This window comes from Nerophis lumbriciformis, linkage group LG20 (genome assembly GCF_033978685.3).
Source record: "Nerophis lumbriciformis linkage group LG20, RoL_Nlum_v2.1, whole genome shotgun sequence".
Taxonomy (NCBI): Eukaryota; Metazoa; Chordata; class Actinopteri; order Syngnathiformes; family Syngnathidae; genus Nerophis; species Nerophis lumbriciformis.
In genome coordinates this window covers 36627594-36640703 of record NC_084567.2, presented here as the reverse complement: position 1 = coordinate 36640703, position 13110 = coordinate 36627594, and the positions used below count along the sequence as shown (strand labels likewise).

At 38.4% G+C, this 13110-nt stretch overlaps 1 protein-coding gene across 2 annotated transcripts in view; it reads right to left on the bottom strand.

Moving 5' to 3' along the window:
* The window catches only part of rxraa (retinoid X receptor, alpha a), a 363104-nt gene extending 350889 nt beyond the window's left edge, over positions 1-12215 (bottom strand). For both annotated transcript variants that reach the window (XM_061980862.2, XM_061980863.2), the window contains exon 1: positions 11960-12215. In XM_061980862.2, coding sequence (XP_061836846.2) covers positions 11960-11987 — 28 coding nt within the window. In that variant the 5' untranslated portion in view covers positions 11988-12215. The remainder of the gene's footprint in view (positions 1-11959) is intronic.
* Between the last annotated feature and the right edge of the window lie 895 nt (positions 12216-13110).

Here is a 13110-nt window from a genome sequence, read left to right as displayed (position 1 = left end):
TGAAATTAAACATTGGATGTCCGCTAACTTCTTGCAACTCAACGCCAAGAAAACGGAAATGCTGATTATCGGTCCTGCTAAACACCGACATTTATTTAATAATACCACCTTAACATTTGACAACCAAACAATTACACAAGGCGAATCAGTAAAGAATCTGGGTATTATCTTCGACCCAACTCTCTCCTTTGAATCACACATTAAGAGTGTCACTAAAACGGCCTTCTTTCATCTCCGTAATATCGCTAAAATTCGTTCTATTTTATCCACTAGCGACGCTGAGATCATTATTCATGCGTTCGTTACGTCTCGTCTCGACTACTGTAACGTATTATTTTCGGGTCTCCCTATGTCTAGCATTAAAAAATTACAGTTGGTACAAAATGCGGCTGCTAGACTTTTGACAAGAACAAGAAAGTTTGATCATATTACGCCTATACTGGCTCACCTGCACTGGCTTCCTGTGCACTTAAGATGTGACTTTAAGGTTTTACTACTTACGTATAAAATACTACACGGTCTAGCTCCGTCCTATCTTGTCGATTGCATTGTACCATATGTCCCGGCAAGAAATCTGCGTTCAAAGAACTCCGGCTTATTAGTGATTCCCAGAGCCCAAAAAAAGTCTGCGGGCTATAGAGCGTTTTCTATTCGGGCTCCAGTACTATGGAATGCCCTCCCGGTAACAATTAGAGATGCTACCTCAGTAGAAGCATTTAAGTCCCATCTTAAAACTCATTTGTATACTCTAGCCTTTAAATAGCCCCCCTGTTGGACCAGTTGATCTGCCGTTTCTTTTCTTTTCTCCTCTGCTCCCCTTTTCCTTGAGGGGGGGGGGCACAGGTCCGGTGGCCATGGATGAAGTGCTGGCTGTCCAGAGTCGGGACCCGGGGTGGACCGCTCGCCTGTGCATCGGCTGGGAACATCTCTACGCTGCTGACCCGTCTCCGCTCGGGATGGTGTCCTGCTGGCCCCACTATGGACTGGACTCTTACTATTATGTTGGATCCACTATGGACTGGACTCTCACAATATTATGTCAGACCCACTCGACATCCATTGCTTTCGGTCTCCCCTAGAGGGGGGGGGGTTACCCACATATGCGGTCCTCTCCAAGGTTTCTCATAGTCATTCACATCGACGTCCCACTGGGGTGAGTTTTTCCTTGCCCGTATGTGGGCTTTGTACCGAGGATGTCGTTGTGGCTTGTGCAGCCCTTTGAGACACTTGTGATTTAGGGCTATATAAATAAAGATTGATTGATAAAGATTGAGATATAATACATTTCCACAACAGTAGAAGATGAATGCCACATAAAAAGAAGAAGCTTATGACTACGGAGTCGGCACGGACTACAATGGCGGACATGCGCGCATTTTCAGGACTTTTGCAGATCCCAAATACACTCATCAGAGACAATGAACTTCATTGGTTCTGGGAGAAGGGTCAGTGTGTCTGTGTGAGGATATGCCCTGGTGTTCCCCCAAATCTGAGCATCACAGATAATAAAAAGGGAATTAGATATTTCTGGCCACAGGACATTTCCTGTGGTACGGGATTCGAATAAAGAACCAAATCTTTTTGTTTACCATAGTGGCTTCGATAGCGGGAACCGTTTCTCAAAAATGGATTAGAATCCATGGAATCGGTTCTTTTCTTATCGAACAATCGGGAGAACCGTTTTTCGAACATCATCCCTACTGGTGTTCCCCCAAATCTGAGCATCACAGAGCTAATAATAAAGGAATTAGATTTTTCTGGCCCAAGCCGTCATTAGCAGGTAAAAATAGGTAATGGGGTAATGAATCAGGAACCAGACACACAGCTTGTCTGTCAATCAAACATATAGATATAAGACATTTCCACAACAGCAGAAGATGAATGCCACATAAAAAGAAGAAGCTTATGACTACGGAGTCGGCACGGACTACAATGGCGGACATGCGCGCATTTTCAGGACTTTTGCAGATCCCAAATACACTCGTCAGAGACAATGAACTTCATTGGTTTTGGGAGAAGGGTCAGTGTGTCTGTGTGAGGATATGCCCTGGTGTTCCCCCAAATCTGAGCATCACAGAGCTAATTGACTTCCTATTTACTTCCTAATAAAAAAAACCACATTTTTAAGTTGTTGTAGCTTTTATTTGTTTTTTATTAGTAGCGACTTCCTCCCGGTCAACTTCCTTTGTTTTCACTTTATCGAAGTGCACATGCAAGTGACGTAGAGGCCACATTGGGGCCACACTGTGCGTGTTTACACTGGAGTCTGATAAAAAACAAATTTTACTTGCAGTGTAAACATCCATCCATCCATTTTTAATATATGACTATTTATATCAACAATTAGATATGTTTCCGTTTACCGGTTTTTCCCACTTTTTTCCGGAAGTCGGCAGACCCGCCAGCGATCCCGTTCTGTCTCCCTGTATCGTCTGTCTGCTCTTGATTGGGATTGTGCTGAAAATCTCAATTTCCCCTCGGGGATTAATAAAGTATTTCTGATTCTGAGTCTGAAAAAGGACACACTCTCCTATAAATGTCATTTGTTCCTGCTTTACAGCTTAAAGTCAAATATGTATGGCACATGGAAAAGAAGATAATCGACATACAAACGTATCGCACAAATAGCTCTGGGTAGATGTCGCTATTACGCCAACAACTGATCCATAGCTGTAAAACTGACATTTCAAAGAGTTGTGTCTCGGAATCCCTAATGCTGTGTGACAGATAATCAGACTAAATGAGCGACTAATCAATACGCTCAAGGACATAGAAGATAGCGGCGTCCTTGAAGTGGCCAATTAACAATCAGACCTACTGAGTGGATCTTTTAATGGAGCAAGTTTAAATAGAAATGGCGATTTAAGGAGCGGCAGATTAGCGCCATAGGAAGAAGCTGCTGATGCGGCATGTGTTGCAGCTCCAGGGACAACATGAAATCCATCTCCAGTGGAAAAGTGTTCCACCGCACTAATAATAATTATAGTATATAGTCGCGATCACAAGTTGACATACACTTGTAAAGAACATAATGTCATAGCTGTTTCCAATCATTTCTACAACTCTTTTTTTTTTTTGATAGAGTGATTGGAGCACATACTTGTTGGTCACAAAAAGCATTCATGAAGTTTGGTTCTTTTATGAATTTATTATGGATCTACTGAAAATGTGAGCAAATGTGCTGGGTCAAAAGTATACATACATGCTTACATGTCCCTTGGCAAGTTTCACTGCAATAAGGCGCTTTTGGTAGCCATCCACAAGCTTCTGCTTGAATTTTTGACCACTATTCTTGACAAAAATGGTGCAGTTCTGCTAAATTTGTTGGTTTTCTGACATGGACTTGTTTCTTCAGCATTGTCCAAAGTCAGGACTTTGGGAAGGCAATACTAAAACCTGACGTCACATGGACAAAGATAAGACCTTCTGGAGGAAAGTTCTGTGGTCAGATTAAACAAAAATGGAGCTGTTTGGCCACAATACCCAGCAATATGTTTGGAGGAGAAAAAGTGAGGCCTTTAATCCCAGGAACACTATACCTACCGTAAAGCATGGTGGTGGTAGTATTATGCTCTTGGCCTGTTTTTCTGCCAATGGAACTGGTGCTTTACAGAAAGTAAATGGGCCAATGAAAAAAGAGGATTACCTCCAAATTCTTCAGGACAACCTAAAATCATCCGCCCGTAGGTTGGGTCCTGGGCGCAGTTGGGCGTTCCAACAGGACAATGACCCCAAACACACGTCAAAAGTGGTAAAGAAACGGCTAAATCAGGCTAGAATTAAGGTTTTCGAATGGCCTTCCCAAAGTCCTGACTTAAACGTGTGGACAATGCTGAAGAAACAAGTCCATGTCAGAAAACCAACACATTTAGCTGAACTGCACCAATTTTGTCAAGAGGAGTGGTCAAAAATTCAAGCAGAAGCTTGTGGATGGCTACCAAAAGCGCCTTATTGCAGGTAAACTTGCCAAGGGACATGTAAGCAAATATTAACATTGCTATATGTATACTTTTGACCCTCACATTTTCAGTAGACCCATAATAAATTCATAAAAGAACCAAACTTCATGAATGGTTTTTTTTGGGGAAGGCCATTCTAAAACATGTCATGATCTGTGGTCTGGATTATGTTTTTGTTATTCTTTGTTAGTTTTGGACTCTTTTAGTTCCTGTTGGCGCACTCTTGTTTGTTTTGGTTGCCATGGTGGCATATGATGTTTCACCTGCCGCTGGTGTTCGGACGCTCACCTGGTTCTAATCAAGAGACTATTTAAACCACCTTTGCCGGTCAGTCGGCCTGGCGACATTGCTCCTTTCATGCCACAGTTTTCACGCTTGAGTCATGCGATGCCACAGTTCATGTTGCTCCTTTCCATAGTTTAGTATTTGTTTCATGTCACAGTTTAGTGCGGGTTTCATGTCTTTAGTTTCATGTTTCATGTCCTACGTTTTTGCCTTCGCTTCCGCGTGCGATAGGCACGCTTGCCTCCGGGTTGTTTTCAGTTTTTTTGTACTTTGTTGAGTTTTAGAGAATAATTAAAAATGTTCCTACCTGCTACTTTTGTCCGGAAAAGTCCGATTGCATCCCGGGAGAACAATCCTCGCAGTAAGCTGCGAAAAACTCCACGTCATGACAAAACCTTCATTCTAACCTGATTTAATCCAATCCACTTTATTTATATAGCACATTCAAACAACAAAAAATGTTTCCAAAATGCTGCACAACAATGTTAAAAATAATATTAAAAATAATATTAAAAACAAGTCCATGTCAGAAAACCAACACATTTAGCTGAACTGCTCCAATTTTGTCAAGAGGAGTGGTCAAAAATTCAAGCAGAAGCTTGTGGATGGCTACCAAAAGTGCCTTATTGCAGTGAAACTTGCCCACATGAAGGCAAATATTAACATTGCTGCATGTATACTTTTGACCCAGCACATTTGAACCCACAATAAATGCATAAAAGAACCAAACTTCATGAATGTTTTTTTGTGACCAACAAGTATGTGCTCCAATCACTCTATCACAAAAAAATAAGAGTTGTAGAAATGAAAGGAAACTCAAGCCAGCCATGACATTATGTTCTTTACAAGTGTATGTAAACTTTTGACCACGACTGTACATCAACTAAATAAATGCTAAACAAGCGTAAACAGCAGCTAGACAATTTGGGAAAAAAAGAATGTTCAAGATAAAGTTGATGTGGACACCTGCAATAATGAACTTGGGGGTGGATTCGGGCACACGGTGTCCACAAACTGTATCAGAAGAAGGTCAAGTTTGTCCTCGACGCAAACAAGCGTCTGGTGATACATGTCAGAGTGTAATGCGACGCAACAGACAAAATAACAAGTTTGGCCGACAACAGTGATCTGATGCACCGCCTGCACAAGCAGACAAAGGTCGCGTTGGCAAACTTTGCAGTAGCATGCAGCTATAATGATCTAGAATGCAATGCATGCAGGTGGGACATACAAAGGAGTCGTTTAAACAAAATAGCTGTAGAAGTCGATATGGTATGATATAGTTTGGACACACCTTCTCATTCAATGCGTTTTATTTATTCTCATGACTATTTACATTGTAGATTGTCACTGAAGGCATCAAAACTATGAATGAACACATGTGGGGTTATGTACTCAACAAAAAAAAAGGTGAAATAACTGAAAACACGTTTTATATTCTAGTTTCTTCAAAATAGCCACCCTTTGCTCTGATTACCGCTTTGCACATACTTGCCAACCTTGAGACCTCCGATTTCGGGAGGTGGGGGCGTGGTCGGGGGTGGGGCGGGGGGCGGGGTTGGGGGCGTGCTTAAGATATATATATATATATATATATATATATATATATAAGAAATACTTGACTTTCAGTGAATTCTAGCTATATATATATATATTTTATTACATATATAATATATATATATATATACATATATAAATAAAAGAAATACTTGAATTTCAGTGTTCATTTATTTACACATATACACACACATAACACTCATCTACTCATTGTTGAGTTAAGGGTTGAATTGTCCATCCTTGTTCTAGTGAAGTGAAGTGAAGTGAATTACATTTATATAGCGCTTTTTCTCAAGTGACTCAAAGCGCTTTACATTGTGAAACCCAATATCTAAGTTACATTTAAACCAGTGTGGGTGGCACTGGGAGCAGGTGGGTAAAGTGTCTTGCCCAAGGACACAACGGCAGTGACTAGGATGGCGGAAGCGGGGATCGAACCTGCAACCCTCAAGTTGCTGGCACGGCCGCTCTACCAACCGAGCTATACCGCCCCACTCTCTGTCACTATTTCAGAACACACACATTATACAAATATACATTATAAAATCAATAAGAAAACGGGAGCTCTAATTTGGGAGACTGAATTAGGATCAGCAGTTCCTATATAAACATTGCGCACTCACGTCGCCTTTTTGTATTGATTACTGCAGCTGTGCACTGGATTCATTCACAAATACAAACTACAACTCACAAACACTTTAGAGTTAGGCTCCACCATCAGAATGTGTACTTAAACTTATAAAGATCACATGGATATTATTCAGTGAGTTGATTCACCAAAACTAACCTGTTATACAGGAGGAAAAAGCACACAGGACGTTTCAATTGTTCAAAGACTGGTCGCGCTCATCAGAATGACAAGACACTTCCGGTCTGCAGGTGATAGCATTCAATTGGGAAGAAACGCCCTACTGCCCCCTACTGACCAATGTGAATACTGATAAATGTGTAATGACAGCTCCAAAAATGAATTCAAACCACAAAATAAAATAAATAAATCAACACAAAAATGTGACACATTATGGGTGGGTCACATATGCATGTACAGTAGATGGCAGTATTGTCCTGTTTAAAAGTGTCACAACATTGCTGTTTACGGCAGACGAACTGCTTTACGGTAGACGAAAACTTGACTGCTGTTGTTGTGTGTTGTTACCGCGCTGGGAGGACGTTAATGAAACTGCCTAACAATAAACCCACATAAGAAACCAAGAACTCGCCCTCGATCATTAGCTGTTTATATTGTGGGAAAGCGGACGTGTGAACAGGCTGTCAACACGTCACTCAAGTCCGCATGGAGCTGGAGGGGGCGTGGCCTCCAGCTCCGCCTGAATTTCGGGAGATTTTCGGGAGAAAATTTGTCCCGGGAGGTTTTCGGGGGAGGCGCTGAATTTCGGGAGTCTCCCGGAAAATCCGGGAGGGTTGGCAAGTATGGCTTTGCACACTCTCGGCATTCTCTCGATGACCTTCAAGAGGCAGTCACCTGAAATGGTTTTCACTTCACAGGTGCACACTAAAAAAATGCTGGGTTAAAAAAATAACCCAATTTTTAACCCAACTGCTGGTTCAAAAAAGGACGAGCCCATTATTTGAGTTATTTTAACTCACATTTTGGGTTAATTTTTTTTCAACCCAACTTTTGCGTTGAATTATTCAGTTGGGTTATGGACTCAACCAACATGGAGTTAGCATAACTCAACTTTTGGGTTGAATTTATTTAACACGAAAGCTGAGTTAAGCTCACGACAATGTGGGGTTATTCCCAACCCAACTATTGGGTTGCGCAATTTAGCGTTTCTTGACCCAATAGTTGGTTAACAATTATAAATTTTTCTGCTGGTTTGTCCTACTCCTTCCCAACTGCCACTTACAACTGCTACCCTCGGGCAGACGCTATAGAGTGCTAAAAGCGGACAAAAATAGATTAAAAAACAGTTTTTACCCAAGAGCCATAGTAGCATTAAACAGGCACTGAGTGAGCACAATGTGTCCTTCATGTCCTCATGTGTCATGTCTTTTTATTTTTTTCCGACTATAATGTGCAATAATGTTATATGTATATATATGCATATGTATGGATATGTGCATGTGTGTGAAAATATACATATATATATATATAGATACATATCTTCTTTTTTATCTTTTTTTACTATTTATATTACTAAATTATTGTGTATGCACCTTAGGGGATCTGCTCCAATTACGTTGTTCTTTGAACCTGTTCACTGTAATAATGACAATAAAACTCTATTCTATTCTACTGATAAAAAAATATTTTTATTCCATTAAAATATACTCAAAAGCAAGATATGAGTGACATTTTTCAGTATAGTAGTCCTATACAGCATGCTCATATATTTGCATGTACATAAGATGTGTGATTGTAAATAATCTTAATGAGATTAATCCTTCATAAAAGTCCCTTCAAGAGAAAAGTTACTTTTTAATTTAAAAAAAAGCCCTTTACCCAAAAATGTGTTACTCATTGAAAAACAACCAATAAATGTTTGATCATTTTGAAAATCCAGAAATGTAGTTAAAATAATACCCTTATAACCCAAAAAAATGGATTGCTCTTCATAAAAATAACTCCAAAATTTAACCAAACACTCGCAACTCATAAATTGGGTTATCAAAATAACCCAGCATTTTTTGAAGCTCATCGAGAGAATGCCAAGGGTGTGCAAAGCAGTAATCAGAGCATTTTGAAGAAACTAGAATATAAAACAAGTTTTCAGTTATTTCACCTTTTTTCGTTAAGTACATAACTCCACATGTGTTCATTCATAGTTTCGATGCCTTCAGTGACAATCTGCAATGTAAATAGTCATGAAAATAAAGAACACGCATTGAATGAGGAGAACATTTGGCCTGTACTGTCTTTGTTTATGACACACTTTTAATAAGTTATTAAGAAACATCACATATACAACATTCAACATGTCGGCGAAGTATGAAGAAACAGAGCTTATTTAATACCTTGAGACACTTGTTATTTAGGGCTATATAAATAAACATTGACTGATTGATTGATAATGACAGACCATTCATATTTTTCACAAGCTAATTTTCCTGGAGGTTCAACACCCTCCTAATTCAAAAAGTATGATGAAAGTACTGTTTCTTTCTGATCATCAAAGATGTTATTCACAAAGAACCTGTGATATTAGAGCACATGCACAGAACAAAGTCTTTTAATACCAGTCAATATTCTCTTGCAGAAACTCTTTTCTAAATGCCACTTATAATATGTTCAATGAAATACACACAACTTTGATGAGATAATTACCACATAAATAGATAAACAGAATTCTAGCAATAACCAAAGTCACGTGGAAAAAACAAAGCAAAAACATGATTTATGGCACATTGTGCACAAAACGCTTTGGAGTTACGTAAATAAACAAATCAATAAAGGCTCTCTTCATTGAGTAAGTTTAATTAGGTTTCAGAGGTGTGCTAAATTTCTTTGCAATAGCTCGTTGAGAAATGTTGTACTTAAACTGTTGGACAATTTGCTCACGCAGTTATATATATACGCATTTATACATATATATATGCATATATATACATATATAACAGTACAGGCCATAAGTTTGGACACACCTCATTCAATGCGTATTCCTTTAATTTCATGACTATTTACATTGTAGAATGAACACATGTGCAGTTATGTGTCACGACGTGGACTATGATGACGCAAATTACTGCGTGGATTGTTTTCCCGTGGTGCAAATCAACTGGACCGGACATGGCGTGAAGGTAAATACATGTTTTAATTATACTATAAAAGTGCAAACAAAAGGCGCGCACAAGGCGGAGACACAAACTTGGCTAAGGAACAACAAACTACCACAAAGGCGTAAACTATGGGCATGAAACAAAAAAACACTGTGACACGAATAAACAAAAACTTACTTGGTCTAGCATTGAACTATGGCATGGAACGCGTAATCATTGGAGTAACGGGTAATGTCGCCAGGTCGACTACCTGTCAACTACCGGCTTAAATAATAAAGACCTAATTAGTGACAGGTGCGTGAGTCCGAACACATGACAGGTGAAAACTAATGGTGACAAAACAAGGGAGTGAAAAAACAGAAACTATGGAGTTTTAACCAAACAGAACATAACTAAACAAAACATGATCACAAGACATGACATTATGTACTTAACAAAAAAAGGTGAAATAACTGAAAACATGTTTTGTACTCTAGTTTCTTCAAAATTGCTCTGATTACTACTTTGCACACAAGAGGTGAAATGGTTTTCACTTCACAGGTGCACACTAAAAAATGCTGGGTTTAAAAAAATAACCCAATTTTAACCCAACTGCTGGTTCAAAAAAGGACGAGCCCATTATTTGAGTTATTTTAACCCAACGTTTAACCCAAAAGTTGAGTTACGCTACCTCAATGTTGGTTGAACTAAACAAATCAATAAAGGCTCTCTTCATTGAGTAAATTTAATTAGTTTTCAGCATAGTAGATCACTCTGACCGAACTGCGTGTAATTTTATCATAGACATGAAAATACGATATTTGTGGAAAACTTAAAAGAGAACCGCGCGCGCACAAGCCGAGTGAGATGTCACTCAAAGCGGAGTGTCATGTCCTCAAAGAGCAGCATTGTACATGTGTTTTTTTTTACTTTCTTACATTAAGACACACAAAATATAATGTCAATATGCATCATAACAAAAAGGGTAATACTACAACAATGAATGGATGTTGATAGTCCAACTCATACTGACTGGTATACACAAGCTATGGAGATGATATCAGTAGAAAAAACTGCATTTAGTTTAGATAACAATGAGTCATGTATTGGAATATGGGATCAATTGTCTACATTTGTTGTAACTTTTAAATTAACCTAAAATATGACTTATTTTATCTTTGTGGAAAATATTGGACACAATTGCCAAGCTTATGAGATGTGATGCAAGTGTAAGCCACTGTCACACTATTGTTTTTTTTTGTTGTTGTTTTTTTTATAAATGGCTGTGATGATAATGTCAATCAGGGATTTCTAATCACTGCTATGTTGGAATTCCTATCAATATTGATACTGTTCTTGATATTAGGGCTGCAACAACTAATCGATTAAATCGATTAAAAATCGATTAAAATTGTGGTATCATCCAAAACTAATGTAATGTATCAAACAACAGAAGAATACGTGATTATTATAATTAAAATCACACATGAATTAAAATCGATTATACAAATAGTTGGCGATTAATTTAGTCATTGATTCGTTGGATCTATGCTATGCGCATGCGCAGAGGCTACTTTTTATTATTATTATTTTTATTTTTTATTTTTTTATAAACCTTTAATTATAAACTGCAACATTTACAAACAGCTGAGAAACAATAATCAAAATAAGTATGGTGCCAGTATGGTGGCTTTTTTCCCCCCAATAAAATACTGGAAATGATAGAAATGTAGTTTGTCTTTTTTAATCCGATTATTAATCGATTAATCGAAGTAATAATCGACATATTAATCGATTATTAAATTAGTTGCTGCCCTAGATGTTATTCATTTTTGTTTGACTACCTTTGGATTGTTTTGTGTCATGTTTGTGTGTCCCCTCAACTGCTCTGTTGATATTCTGAATGTTGCTGGTTTTGGAATTGGAATTGTATTATTATTGTATCATTTTGTTGGATTGATTAATAAAAAAATAAAAAAAATAAAAAAAATACATAAATAAATAAAGGCTCTCTTCATTGACTAAGTTTAATTAGTTTTCAGAGTACTAGATCACTCTCTGACCGAACTGTGTGTAATTGTGTCATAGATATAAAAAAAATATATATATATTTGTGTGGAAAACTTAAAAGAAAGTCGCGCACGCGAAAAGCGCGCGCACGAGCCGAGTGAGATGTCACTCAAAGCGGAGTGTCATCTCCTCAAAGAGCAGCGTTGGAGAGCGACTACATGTGTTTTTAATTTTTTATTTTTTTGCCCCACGGTAAGATACAACGCACATTAAGATGATAATATGTAATTTTTTCGGTTTTAAGATTGGCGTGTTTGACAACTCGCTGTCAGAAAGAGCGAAAAGACTGAGCTCGCCCGCCTGTTAAAAAAAACAACAACACGCAATGGCGGATTAAAACTGTAATAATAATAATAATTGAAACTCACCCAATGACAAGAACGGTTTGGTTTCCATATCGGACCGGTGGGTTAGCTCATGCCCGCTTGAGATGACCACGTTTGGGAGTTTTCCGCAGGCGGTTCGAGGACACCTGGACCGGGTTAACGTCGGCCGTTGCCCTCCGCGCTCCTCTTCCGGTCGCCTTTAAAACGGTTGAAAAAGTGACAGGTCGATGTTTAATAGTCTCAATAAGAGAATGTTTCTCGCTCCGCTGCTGCGCTCCTCGCGTGCTGGCTGCACAAGTCCAACTACTGCTGGAGCTGCACTGCTGAAGGGACCCACGCAGGGGGTACTCCCACTATCGCGCGGCGCGGAGCAGCGACGCCGTGCAGAGAAAAGAAGCCTTTGCGTGAACTCCTGCAACGGTGAGATGCCATTTAGGGGGGAAACATGCTAAAAATAATAAATAAAAAGCATGCATTTTGCACTTTACATTAAATAGATTCCATTGCATAATTGCAGGGGTGTCTAAAGTTTAGTTCTGGGGCCATGTGGTGTCCATACTTGCCAACCTTGAGACCTCAGAATTAGGGGGATATTCAAAAGGCCCGCTGGGATATATATATATATATATATATATATATATATATATATATATATATATATATATATATATATATATTAGGGCTACAACTAATTTGATCATCGATTAATCTGTCGATTATTACTTCGATTAATCGGATAAAAGAGACAAACTACATTTCTATCCTTTCCAGTATTTTATTGGGAAATAAACAGCATACTGGCACCATACTTATTTTGATTATTGTTTCTCAGCTGTTTGTAAATGTTGCAGTTTATAAATAAAGGTTTATTTAAAAAAAAAAAAAAGTCGATTATAAAAATAGTTGGCGATTAATTTAGTCATCGATTCGTTGGAACTATGCTATGCGCATGCGCAGAGGCTACTTTTTGTTGCAGCCTTAATATATATATATATATACATATATATATATATATATTACGGCTGCAACAAATAATCGATTAAAATCGATTCTAAAAATAGTTAGCGATTAATTTAGTCATCGAGTTGTTGGAACTATGCTATGCACATGCGCAGAGGCTACTTTTTGTTGCAGCCTTAATATAAATATATATATATATATTGGGGCTGCAACAACTAATCGATTAAAATCGA